The 13,835-nt window shown below is 34.9% G+C and overlaps 1 protein-coding gene across 1 annotated transcript; it reads right to left on the bottom strand.

The window, feature by feature from the left end:
* Positions 1–1,148: 1,148 nt before the first annotated feature.
* Positions 1,149–13,824, bottom strand: LOC144359398 (ribosome-recycling factor, mitochondrial-like). Its single transcript, XM_085492541.1, has 6 exons — positions 13,705–13,824; positions 8,034–8,202; positions 7,315–7,461; positions 6,479–6,597; positions 4,323–4,414; positions 1,149–3,076 (listed from the first exon to the last, which is right to left on the bottom strand). Exons 2-6 carry the CDS (start codon positions 8,188–8,190, stop codon positions 2,836–2,838), a joined length of 756 nt encoding a protein of 251 aa, XP_085348667.1. The 5' UTR covers positions 8,191–8,202; positions 13,705–13,824; the 3' UTR covers positions 1,149–2,835.
* Positions 13,825–13,835: the final 11 nt, after the last annotated feature.

The following is a 13,835-nucleotide window of genomic DNA, read 5'->3' as shown; positions in this document are numbered from 1 at the left end:
CATGTCCAAAATACAACATTTTCAAAAAACAAGATGGCTGCCAGTCGGCCATTTTGAATCGAATCGCTAAACCACTGCATGTGCATATGTCCCACATAAGGTACTAGGCACATGCAAAGAATGAACGGAATCTGTCCACAGGATTCTGAATTATGACGTTGGACAGACTGACGCACGGACAGACGGTCGAACGGACAGACTCAGGAACTCACGGACAGTCGGGGACATGTATCCTAACATGTATGATCTATGTACTAAATTTGAATGAAAACTGACAAAGCATGTCCAAAATACGACATTTTCAAAAAACAAGATGGCTGCCAGTCGGCCATCTTTGATCCAATTGTGAAATAAATCATCATGGACATGTATCCTAACATATATAATCTATGTACCAAGTTTGAATGAAAACTGACAAAGCATGTCCAAAATACATTTTCAAAAAACAAGATGGCTGCCAGTCGGCCATTTTGAATCGAATCGCTAAACCACTGCATGTGCATATGTCCCACATAAAGTACTAGGCACATGCAAAGAATGAACGGAATTGGTCCAAGGGATTCTGAGATATGACTCCGGACGAACGTACGGACAGAGACCGAATTATAAGTCCCCATTTTCGGACTTCGTCCGAACGGGGACTAATTAAAAAGCATAAAACGCAAAATAATGTGACATACGATATCTTGAAAATTGGTTAATTGTCATGAATAAGAGCACAAAATGGAAACTGGGCCCAAGCTAATGTTTTCAAACTTTGAGAATAGAACAGGCCTGTGTAGTTTATCATATTCTGATCCAATCACAATATTCTACACCCATATTTAAGTCTACTGTATGATGGAGAAGTGTGTGGAACCAATTATGGTTAACTCTTTAAAATCAGAATATTTTGTATTTAAAAAAAAGTTTATTTCAGAATCTTTGATATTCCATACAATATATGTGCATGATATACTAAAATGGAAACTATAATTTAACTTTTTAATTAATTTTTTTAAGATTAAAGTTTGATCTGTCCTAAAAGGTGATAACACACATAACATGTGATTTATAGCAAACCATATTTGGATATAGGATATATAAATTACCGACGTGCATCTATGGTCAATGTCATTTTAATAATCAAGCATACAATAAATCAAATATTTGTTTTATGTGCACTTTTATTATCAAACATGATTAATGATTCAGAAAACAATAAATGCATTTTTTTGATGATTTCTTTGGGGTTATTCAGCACCACCGAATTTTAGCACATGCATTTTCTCAGAAAATTTGTTTTCATGTTAATTGTATGATATAGTAATCAAAGATTGTATTATGAGGTTGCTGTACACTATCACAATGTTGACCAGTTATTTTTATGATCCAGATAGAGAAAAAAAAAGTACGCCCAATAAAAAGCAAGTCTTATGAACATTTGCTCCAATAAGAAAATTTTTAATTTTTTTGGTATTGAACGATAGTTTCAGACATCGAATGTCACTTTTGTCTTTTTACATGATCAAGATCTGGTTCCAGATTGGCAGAAACACTTGATTTTCATCCCCAAAATGGCCGCCCTTCACCAAACAGATCATAAACAAATGGATGCGCATATTTATCCCGAGATGCATAATTTACGTGCAAAGTTTGAGTGAGATCAGTCAAGGCATGTCAGAGATATAGGTGAGGGAGGAATGGACGCACACAAGCGTGGATGGTTTTCAGAATTGGGACTAGAATTTATAACGATTTGATATTTAATATTCACATAAGTCAGTGACAGATTTTGTAATATTTGTTCACTATGTTTTTTAGAAGTTAATTACTAAAAGCATAAAAACCAATGTATGCAGGATCAATTCATTATTATATTATTATTTACTTGGACAATAGACACACTAATAAAGCAAATGGAGTAATCTGTCACTGAAAACAATTTCTATTAAAGCAAACAGGCAGAGTAGTAAATTTGCATAGAGTGGAATTGCTGGAAACCTCAGAAACATGGAAACATGAAAACTTGAAATTGGCAGTGACCAAAATTGAAAAAAATAAGTTAGTGGGTAGGGTTAGAATTCTCCAATGTCCATGATTGCAATGCAATATACTATCCTCAAACAAATGGCGCGAAACCCAGCCTCTTGGGGGCGTCAAATGCCATAGAAAGTCAAAATGGCCGCTGATGATATTTCATCACCCACTGATTGGCTGATTTTATCACCTGACCACATGACCTTTGCAAAACTCAAGCAAGTATCTTGTATTTTCTCAATTAATCTTTTAATGATTTAAATGTTTTAAATTGATTGAATTTGATCCTATAACTTTTCATGTTTCCGGCAATTCCACTCTACGGTAAATTTGTCAATAATTGATACCATACATCCTAGCTAGTTCAATCTCAAATCAAAAATGGTGTCTTCATCAAAAGATTATTTACATATTGTATGAGCCTACAGAAGCACCAAACTCAAATTTTGCAAACATTTTGTCTCTCTTGAACTTGAAACAGAGATAAATTGACCTGAGTGATTTGACCTCAAAGTAGTACACTAAAAAATTGAGAAGTACCAAACAAACGCACAACTAATACATTGAATACCAAGATAGGAAACTTAACTCAAAAATAAAATTTCTAGAAAAATTTAAACCTAAAAAATAAATCCAAAACTACAGTGCAGCAGTGCCAACTTTCCCGAAAATAAGTTTGATGCAAAATATTGCTGAGTCATGATAAAAATGGCCGCTGTGAATATCTTGATTTTTTTGATTGTTTTCGATGCAGCATGAATGTTTATACATATATTTCAGAATGTCGATTTCAGTTTAATACCAATAATATTTGTTTTACTTTCCTAATAATTCTTTGTTTTTCGCAACTAATAGTTGCTCAGCACTGGCATTAAAATCATCAGTTAGCTGTTGTACTTGTTTTTCCAACATTTTTAAAACATCTTTCGAAGCATGGTCTTTGTGTTGCTTGATGTCATTCATGACTTTTGACCTCACATTACGAACGTTCACTTTCGCTTTATCACACATTGTCTTCGCCGTTTTTGAGAGGTGTTCTCGATGTTCCCTGGTGACTCTGAAAAAAGCATGTAGAAAAAGAGATTGTTATATGAAGGCCACAAATTAATTATTAACCTACAAAATTTTGTTTTCAGATTTAAAAAAAAATTTCATCAGTAGCCAATCAAAAATTACGTTATTTGCTTCAACTCAACAAGAAAATGATATAAAAATGCATACAAATTTCAGTGAGAAAAATGTTAAATTATGAAGTTTCAAGTGGATTTTATTTGTCTTTTATTTTCTGTAGAAAATCTTCTACATTTGTGGTTAATCATTTGAAAAAAGGGGGACTGGAGGAAATTTTATAATCATAACTAGTGTAGTAATATATTTCTCGACCCCCCAACACACACACATGCACGCATACACACACACCCCCTCCCATTTCATCGCCTACTAAATGGCTCCACAGAGAGCCAAAATAAATGGTAACAAGCAGCCTGTTGGCTGAGATAGATCCACTGTTAGCAATGCACATTTCAATTAAAGAACTGAAGATATCATTAAAAAATTAACAATATGTATAGTATCGAAGCAATCAGACTTGCGGTTTTCAACAAGAAGTGGAAAATATCACTTTCACCAAAAATGACAACAAGCAGCCTGTCATCTGAGATAACTCCGTTGTTAGAAATGCACATTTCAATTAAAGAACTGAAGATATCATTAGAAAATGAACAATATGTATAGTATCAAAGCAATTGGACTTGCTGTTTTTCAACAAGAATTCAAAACTATCACTTTTCACCAAAAAAGATAAATATATTCATCAAAATTAGAGAATTGAAGATATCATCATTAAATGAACAAATCTTAGAGAGGTCCACATGTAGTACTGATAAATGTAATATCAAAGCAATCAGAATTGCGTTTTTTAACAAGAAATCAAAAATGACAAAAATATTCATCAAAATTAGAGAATTGAAGATATAATCATGAATTAAATGAACAAATCGAAGTCGAAAAAGTAAAACATTGACCTGGACGATGACGGACAAGCACTCATATGATAAGCTCATCTCGACAAAGTCAACAGCGAAGCTAATCATAGCCAAAGTAAGACAAATTGGGAAGTTTTAGTAGGTCGCATGATTGAGAGATAATAGACTGTAGATAGAATTGGATTAGATCACATAGAGAGTGAGTCACATGACTCAACATGTCCAATGTTTCCCTGTAAGCATGGTATGTAGCTCTCAATAAGACCATTGTGGCAATTTGTGCTAGGTCTAATAATTACATAACTGAGATACCCTTACTTTGGTATCGGCACTTGTATCATGGTTCCTTCAGACTGTGGATTTAAATTCATACCAGCATCACTTATTGCTTTAACGGCCGCATTAACTGCCTGCAAAGAACAACATATGCTTATTATACGGTTTCACTACAACCATATTCTTTGCAAAGTTGACAATTTTATTTCGAGTATTTTCCTCCTATTCCCGATTTGACTTTTAATGGCCTTGTCTAATATCATTGAGTATAATCAAATGTTACTAAAACTCTTCCATCATCAACTTTGACCTGCTTCCATCAATTAAATACAGCATAAATTTGGAAACATGGAAATATTTTTTATTCTGTGTTTTTATCTATAAAAATTACACGTGTTTGAGTAAATGGCAGATATGTGCCTACGGTACATATTATCATGATCCAGTTTGATTTACATGTGCTTCTATAGACTGTTGACAGTCGGTCGTACCTAATATTAGTCTGTTATTATTAATAAATATTGTGTATAAACGTAATATGCGTGAATAAATTGCAAACGCCGGGACAGGAAGTATGGAGTGCTGTTAGGCATGACCAACTGTCCTGTTCTGCAATTCACTGGTAAGATTTCTTACCAGATCCGGGTACTTTCATATGCAAATGAATAGTCACGCAGATGTCTATCATTTTATCGTGGTCAATCGTGAAAAGGGTCAGGGGTCGCTGGCTACTAGGATCGCCCACGACTTACGCGAAGTTTGTTTTGACTGTACTATATGCGATCGCGACACATTACACAGCAGTTTTTGATATCATGATACAAACAAATCTTGACGAATGCATTATAAAAGTGCTGCAACGTTTAGACTACCATGATATTTCTTGCAAAGAATACCAGCGAGACACTATCGCAAACTACACAGAGGGGAGAGATGTGTTCATCTGCATGTCGTGTTGACATTCGTCTTCTTAAAAAGATCTTGTTTCAAAACCAGGGACCCCCCACTTTCATGCAGTTGCCATTCTCTTAGAGGAAAATGCCTGAGACCTTTCAATAACTCTTGCTTAGATCGATCGTCTCTGCCAGAACAAATTCGTTTTCTTCGCATGTCGTAGTTCTGTTGATCTATATGACTGCCACAAACAATGCACGTTGTTTCCTTGGTTCTAGGCGATTTAATAATTTTCTTTGCTATTTTGGTTGGAGTGAATGTATTCGTTCAACCAATGCATTCATGGGATCATTTAGAATAAATTTGCATACATTATGTTAATATAATTTATTTTGTGACGTCAGCATCAACTATGAATTATTCATATCAACTAGAAACCTGCAGACGGGGACAGTCTCTCGAGACTAAAGTCCCTTGTGAGAAATAGTGAGAAATGAGAAAAGGCATTTGAATGTCTGGATAACACAATTACATTAGACCCGAGGACTGTCGACAGTGTAGTGCTTCTATTGGAGATGCACTTCTATTTGAGATGTGCTTCTTTTTAAGATGCGCTTCCATTTGAGATGTGCTTCTATTAAAGATGCGCTTCTATCAGAGATGCATTTCTGTTTGAGATGTAATTCTATAAAAGATGTTTACTGTAGGAGATGTGCTTCAATTCGAGATGCGCTTCTATTTTAGATGTGTTTCTGTAGGAGCTGTGCTTCTATTGGAGACGTGCTTCTATTAAAGATGCGCTTCTATCAGAGATGCACTTCTGTTTGAGATGTAATTCTATAAAAGATGTTTACTGTAGGAGATGTGCTTCAATTCGAGATGCACTTCTATTTTAGATGTGTTTCTGTAGGAGATGTGCTTCTATTTGAGATGCGCTTCTATTGGAGATGTGCTTCTATTCGAGACGAGCTTCTATTTGAGATGCACTTCTATCAGAGATGCACTTCTGTTTGAGATGTAATTCTATAAAAGATGTGCTTCAATTCGAGATGCACTTCTATTTTAGATGTGCTTCTGTAGGAGATGTGCTTCTATTTGAGATGTAATTCTGTTGAAGATGCGCTTCTATTTGAGATGCACTTCTATTGGAGATGTGCTTCTATTAAAGATGCGCTTCTAACAGAGCAAATATGGTATTCATAAATTTTGTGGAGAACATGTAAAAATTTATCGAAGCAAAAAGCAAATTTTGTTGAAATCAGGCAGAATAATCTCAGAGAGACGTGTAATTAAACAATGCCTACCTCAGGAGCACTTGTCATATTAATGCTGAATTTCTGGGCAGATACCATGTTGATTTGTCCGAGCTGATTTAACGGAATTTTACCATCTTTCGTCATCACCAAGATATGATCCAAAGACCCTAAGATGCATTTAATAACAATATATAGGGTATTAGGTGGATTCACATTAAAAAAAATAAGATAGGTCTTTAGCTTACTCAAATTTCAGGCTTGACTAAATTTTGTGTCCGAACACGAAACCAAAATAAATAAGGAAGTCTTGTAAGGGGTGCCAGGGTCGGCCCTAATTTTAATACCTGGGTTAGACCAGACTAACTACCATATGAACAATCATCATATTACGAAACCACCACTATCCTAGACTGAATATGCAAATTAGGTTCATGACCTTTGTAGCGCAGCATCAAAACCTTTTCACAATCGCAACAACCATGGCTGTGAGAGAAGGCAACAAAACAAAACCATTGTTATATTCCCAAGCCTGCTTAGAAGATATTGAAATAGAACGACAGCACAAGTGAAAAGAAAGTTGAGCGAATTTTAAGGTGATAGTTGCCAGCAACAATTGCAGTGGCCGAAAGAGAAAGTCATGTGATTTGTTTCCCATGTCCTCAAAAGTATTTGCGTCCACCAATTATTGTTTTGCTCTAGTGTCCAGATAGGTAATGTATAGGTTGTCACCTGGTAATAGGGCGATATACAAGTTTTTTACTTTGTAATAGGGCAATACAGGGGTTTATTTACCTGGTAATAGGGCAATATTTGAGTTATTTACCTGTAGTAGGGCATTATTTGAGTTATTTACCTGGTAACAGGGCAATATTTGAGTTATTTACCTGGTGATGTTCTAACCGATAATTGTTTGACATAATCTTCTTTCAGATGGTCCAATACCGATTGCATTTTATGTTCTACATCATGTAAATCCAGTATCTCTTCATCAGCAGAATGTTTTAAATCAATCCGACTTGAATGTTTTTTACCTTGAAATGAAACAAACTTTCAATTTTCAATATTTAATTTATTAAAATCTTTTAAAATGATGGTTATAATATTTCACCAAAAAGAATAATCAAAAGCCATTTCAACACAATTGAGAATACCCAAAGTTTTCAGTGTATGATAAATTTTATAAATATTTATAAATGTAGATTAAAATATGGGCCATCATTCTTTATTTGAATGTTCTTGATACCGCCCTCTGTTGATTACTCACATGTTACATCCAATAAAATTCATGGTTCAAATACTTGCCTACTGGTAATTTATTCGTGATGTCAAATAGATTGGTCAATTTTTTATTTAATCTTAAGGTAGAAGCCTAGTCATAAAAATACAACCATCAAATTGTTGAAAAAAAGGCTGGTGACCCCCAACTTTTTTTAGGTCAATATTCTTATATTGGCTTGGAGTACAATTTATTGCAAAATGAATAAATTCTGGGTTTTTTAATTTATGAGTAGGCTTCTACCTTGAAACACATGTACAGTGAAAGGCAAAAAACTGTACCTGTTGGTTCAAAAAAGTGTACTTTAGTTAAATTAATAAAAATTACCTTTTTTAGCATAAAATCTCACTTGTGATACTTTGCTACAAGGCAAAGTATACTGTAGCTGGTGAAATCGACAAGTCTGGTTTATAAGAACTCTTGGTTGTTGACTTCTTATTGATACACCTCTTATGAAATGTTGAATAATCCGAACAGACGTCATTTTGATTTTATTCTGCAATAAAATACATCTGGCAATGAAAACAATCTGTAAACATTTTTTAAATGGATGGACACATTTGAAATTGTGAAAAACATCGTACTTTAACCTTTTCACTACCAGACTTCCTTGTCCAAATTATTGTGCACTTTTTTTTTTACAATCTTCAATTTCTGGGAATGAACCCTAATTTTAGAACCAACAGACAAAATTTGAGTAAATTTTCAGCTTTTACTGAATATTTGTTCATTTTTATTTTAATCTTCTGAAGGAAATTGTAGACTATAAACGGGACTATTTTGTGAATTTGTGATGAAAACAGGGAACTGGTGGTGAAAAGGTTAAAAGTTGCATCACATTCAGGGATTTTTTTAAACAAGGGAACAGGGGCACAGCGCCCTCATGCCATGGCCATGAAAAGCAGATCCTCTGGCAACCATAAAATTCTGATTGACCAGGGATCACATGTGGCCACAGTCTTCAACTGTGATCTGTCTGATAGTAATTTTGGCCCCAAGGAAGCCATAGAATGCTCCACTTTAACTTAGAATTATCAAAAACTCCACACCCTGGTAGGGAGAACACCCTATCTCCCGCACTTGGTGGCGCCGCTGAATTGCAGTGCTCCCTTTTGCATTTTTTTTCTAGAAAAACCCCTGACATTTACATTACATTAGAACACATTACCTTGTTTGTATCAACATTAAAAATGTAATGTATTTGCTCTATTAGCAGTGCATTTTTTCATGATTAAAATTAGTAATATTCTAATGATTTAGTATACAGTCAATGTGATTTTTGGTTTATATGCACTTCTATTGCAGTTGCACTTGTAATATGGTAAACCTAGTAGAATGTCCTTGAATGCATACTCAAATACTTGAACACAAATCACATAAAATCTATGTTCGTTGGCATTTCGGGTTATCTCACAAAAAATATGACTACAAAATGTACAATAATAATATCATGAGAATACCAGAAAGTATGTATTTAGGCAGCACAGGATTACATCAGTCGATGTGCATTGGTCAATAAAAATCATATTCATGCATATTTCCAATCTTATACCACATCAATTATGAGACGATAGCTGTAAACTACTTTAACGAAAGTCGCTGACACGCTATGTTGCCCCTGACTCAAAGTTTGGTCAAATTTTAATTGAACATGGAGTTAGAATTTTGGTGTGGTTTCTAAAAATTGTTTCCTATATCGATTCTTGTAAGTGAAGTTATTAACTTAATTCTTGTAAGTGAAGTTATTAACGATTCAGCATCTTCAGTGTCATAGCATTTCAAAGAAATTTTCACCTCTCCAAAATTTCATGATTTCAATAACTTTTTCTCTTGTGAAATTAAATTACTTTACAGTATATAGCTGTGTCAAATCTAAACAAATATCCCAAAGGAAAAACATGTTTTAAACATTTCACCACCAAAATTTCTAACCCAAATTTGTCACTTTTTTCTCATAGTCTTCAATATTTCTGGAAATGAACCCTAATTTTGAAGTCAACAGACACAATTTGCTTCAATTTTCAGTTTTTACTAAAAAATTTCGCTATTTTTTTCACAATCTTTATAAGGAAAGTGCAGACTACAAATGGGACTATGGTACACAAATTTATGATGAAAAGAGGGAATTGGTGGTGGAAAATTTGACACCCGCAAAGCATCCCATTTGAACTGCATCGCCGAGGACGCTAACTCAGGTTTCTGTTTTTGAGTGGTCCACCCATTAACAAAAAACCACCATCCGCGCATCGCCGTAAGTGCATATATCGCTTACACAAACCCATATAGTCTGTTTAAAGATTTTACAATCTAAAAATGAAACTTTAATATATTGAAAATTGTACATTGTTTCAGGTTCTCTTGAATGTGGTTTTTGGTTAATTTATAAACAGTGCGCCCTCTTGGACCACAGATGGACAAAGATTTGCTGTGACGCAACTAATTGTGCTAATAATTGCGCAATAGAAAATCATACATTGATATAGTGACCTTTATAAACATTTTACTATAGTCACAGAATTTGTAATTTGATAAAACGAAATTTACATTTAATAAACAAAATGAGTGTAAATACAGGAATTCAGGAGCCACAGCATTCATGTGCCTCAAGCCATTTATACAGTCAAATACAATATTTTTTCTCTTGAAGACAGAATTTCTTAGCAATAAACAAGTGGAAGAGTTCCATTTTGACTCAAGATTTCTACAAAATCAGTCCTGTCAGTGCACACTGATTAAAAAATCTTTGAAAAATCAAATTGAGAGATGAAAACTGTCCAACCAATCACAGCAACTGTGAAATTGGTATCACTAGTGAGGACGAATACAATACAAGACAATTTCGAAATGACTTGAGCATCATCCAATAAGCAAAGAGGACGGTACAAAAAGAGCATCCCAATAGTGAATCACAATCTACCGTTTGAATTTGAATGTAGATTTATTCGCAACCATTGACTACAGAACCTTTTTCGTAATTAATGACTATTGTAATAAAATAGCCGCCTAGTACATTGTACACCCCCTCCCTTTTTCATGTCTTGGTTGGATCGTATATCAACTCTTGTAATAGAATCTCGAAGACACGTGAAGACAGATCAACAAGTAGATACATCCGAAGTGCTGGGATGACAACTGATACTTTACAGGCCACGAGTATATTGTTTCAAGTCCAGCAACCAGGTGGCTGATGATATTCGATCCCTAAAATATTTTCCATATTTGAAAACATCCGAAGAGGCCTCTTGAAATAGATACACTTGTTTATGACCTCCAATTGAGAAATTTAATAGCACCCAAGTAGTGAAGCGTATTTATTACAGGTGAAATATCATCTTCAGGTATCTCCCAAATTGTGGTATTACTAAATATGGATGTAAACATAGCCCGCTTTTGACAATAACAAGATTCCTAAATTCTACCTAAAAAGGACATTTAGAGAAATTGGCCAATGACAGTACAAATCCCAAATAATTCCGTAGAATCTGAGAAATTCTTGCTATGCCGTATTTCGTATAAAAAGGCCTGTTTTTCACTGTAAACTTGTCTCTGACTACGGACTGGGAGAAGACTGTCCAAGTTTGAGTTGTGCCTGCTAAGTTCACCATTTTCCAGCAAGAGCTTCTGTTTGATGTGGGAACACGAAGAAACCTGACTCGATACTGATTTTCATAGTTTTCGGGTAAGCAAACTGATAACTCTTTGAATAGACTTTGGAATTTGAGACAGGATCTTTGTCTTCTCTCAGTTAGTGACCAGAACCCGGGAAAAAGCCTCCCGTTATTATTTCAGCTTTGGAACAAGTCTGGAAACCGAAAATGGCAACACAATCGCGATAATAGTTGTTGAATGGTTTGTGAGATCGCTTAGAATTCACAGAGAGGCACCTCATTACGAAGTAGAAACCCTAGTAAGATTATTAATTCTGGACCTAAAATTCGGCTTATTATTAGTCGTGGTTCATTAATTGATTTGTTTCGGCTCTTAAAGGTTATATAATGCTTCAATTGGCAGTGAAGTTATAACTGGAGTTGATAGCTAAACAAGAGTATCTTAATTGGTTTATCATCGTGCCTGTGGTGAAACCAAATACTCTCATTGTTAGTTGACGGGTTTACAGATACTTGTAAAGTGATAGTGTCCAAGTCCATGTATTGATTTACAGTGGAATTCAGTTGGCATAGCAACCTAGGCTATGGGAAACTGAGTAGCACGCAGTACTGTCCAGTGTCATCACAAGACTCTGCGTCTACAAATAGCGATACCGCATTAAAAATCCAGACTTGGTTCAATAGCTCGAATGTAGGTTTGAGTCCAAGTACGCTCTGTACTCTTTCATAAAAGACTTAACTTAATCCTTGTAAAAACAACAACCGCAGATATTGTCAATCTTTGATGTATTTCTGAAACTTAATTAAATAGCATCTGACCATACAAATTTTCTGTATCTCTTCTCTCTATTTCCATGTTGTATTATTAAACCATTTTAACTTTATATTTCCTTTGTCTGAGTATATTTTATCGAAATAGGAACTGACCCCAGTTGACCCCTTCGCCCTTCTGGTATGATCTCCCATTGTCATGACCCAGTGTACCAGCCATTCATTAGGAAATAAGCCTTAAATTTATGATAACTGAAGCCGGACCTTGTGAATATGCGAAGCTAAATTACCTTTATTTTATTTGGCAACGCTACCTTACGCTACCTTTTCGAGATGTCACTCATATTCACTAAAGTAGAATTCGTGCTACTGTTTAACCCTCAGTAACACAAGGTACATTAATCAAAGGGGTGTTTGGGGGATTGTTTCCTTGCAGAGTTCCTCCTTGCTACCCAAGAGTCTATATTCTATATAGCCGCAGTCATGGTTAATTTACTTTGCAAATTGATTGTTCACAGATATATAATTTAAATATAGTACAAGTAGTATCATCACAGAACATTTGATTGTTACACATATTGAATAAATATTATTATTGAATAAATATTATTATATTAATTTCAGATTTTTGCTACATGTCAATGATAACAATGGTTCCACAAAGTTCAAGTCCAGATAGGGCATCTGTTAATTACACAGTAGCCATGTCTAATCCAAAACGATGCAAAACCATTGGTAGGTAAAAAAAAACAGTGGATGAACTTGATTTTATCCACTGTGGTACATCTGGGTACTCCGTTTCATTCTCAATCGAGTCGGGCGCTACAACGTACAAATTAGGATCTTCTGATTACTAAATATACATAACTGACTTCCTGTCCTGTTTGTTCCTTAATTGACCACGTCCTGATTAGTTGACCTACCACATAATTGGCATATGCAAGTCGTGGCGAGGAATTCTACATGGATTACAATCGTCAAAGACATTGTGATTGTTTTAAACCTTCATTTGAAATTCCTAAATCGTTTAGACATATTTTATATATGAAAAAAAAAACATTTATGGCTTTCTAGCATGTAGTGTATGCACTAGCTGCAGTTCTGTAGCTCTGGATTTCGCTGGTGTCCGTTTTTGGCGTTTTCTGTTGCATCGGTAGGGTTTCGCAATTACCAGTAGACGACCGAATCAGACTACCGATGCAACAGAAAACGCCAAAAAACGGACACCAGCGAAATCCAGAGCTACAGAACTGCAGCTATGTATGCACCAAATATAACTAAAACATGTTGCTAGTTCGACAGAGAACGAAAAAGCGACCCAACCAGTAGTTTTCGTAATATAGATGTTTTGATAATAAAGTAGCGGTATTGATATCAGCTGACAAACTGTTACATTTGAACTATCAAAATTGCTATTTTGTTTGCAAATCAGTGAGCTGTTATTTGTTGTTTTTTCTTTTGCGTTCAGCAGTAGGCAGTAAACTAAAAGTTAGTATAACTAGTTGGTGATGGTTTTACCCTACTTGGCCCCTTGAAATCACTGCACACTGATCCTGAACTTATTCATCAACAAAACTATATATGGTTAAGATAATAACGTTATTTATATCTCACATTACCTCTAGTTAAATCGCTTAGATTCGTCCAAAATTCCCAAAATACGGGCAAACGTGAGTTGTATCCACGAAGGATCATCAGCCACAAGGTTGACGCGAACTTTAAACTTTGACATAGACCACCTGACCGATCA

This window comes from Saccoglossus kowalevskii, chromosome 17, assembly GCF_978046115.1.
Source record: "Saccoglossus kowalevskii chromosome 17, keSacKowa6.1, whole genome shotgun sequence".
NCBI lineage: Eukaryota > Metazoa > Hemichordata > Enteropneusta > Harrimaniidae > Saccoglossus > Saccoglossus kowalevskii.
Note: the sequence above shows the minus strand (reverse complement) of the source record. Positions and strands in the feature narration are given on the sequence as shown.

What these genes read in the sequence shown, in the direction of transcription:
- LOC144359398 (XM_085492541.1), bottom strand. Translation starts at nt 8,190, where the DNA reads ATGACGTCTGTTCGGATTATTCAACATTTCATAAGAGGTGTATCAATA. An exon ending in ATCGGTTAGAACATCACCAG is followed by an intron (nt 6,598 to 7,314) that starts GTAAATAACTCA and finishes AATGCATCTTAG; the next exon opens with GGTCTTTGGATCATATCTTG. An exon ending in ATATGACAAGTGCTCCTGAG is followed by an intron (nt 4,415 to 6,478) that starts GTAGGCATTGTT and finishes TGTTCTTTGCAG; the next exon opens with GCAGTTAATGCGGCCGTTAA.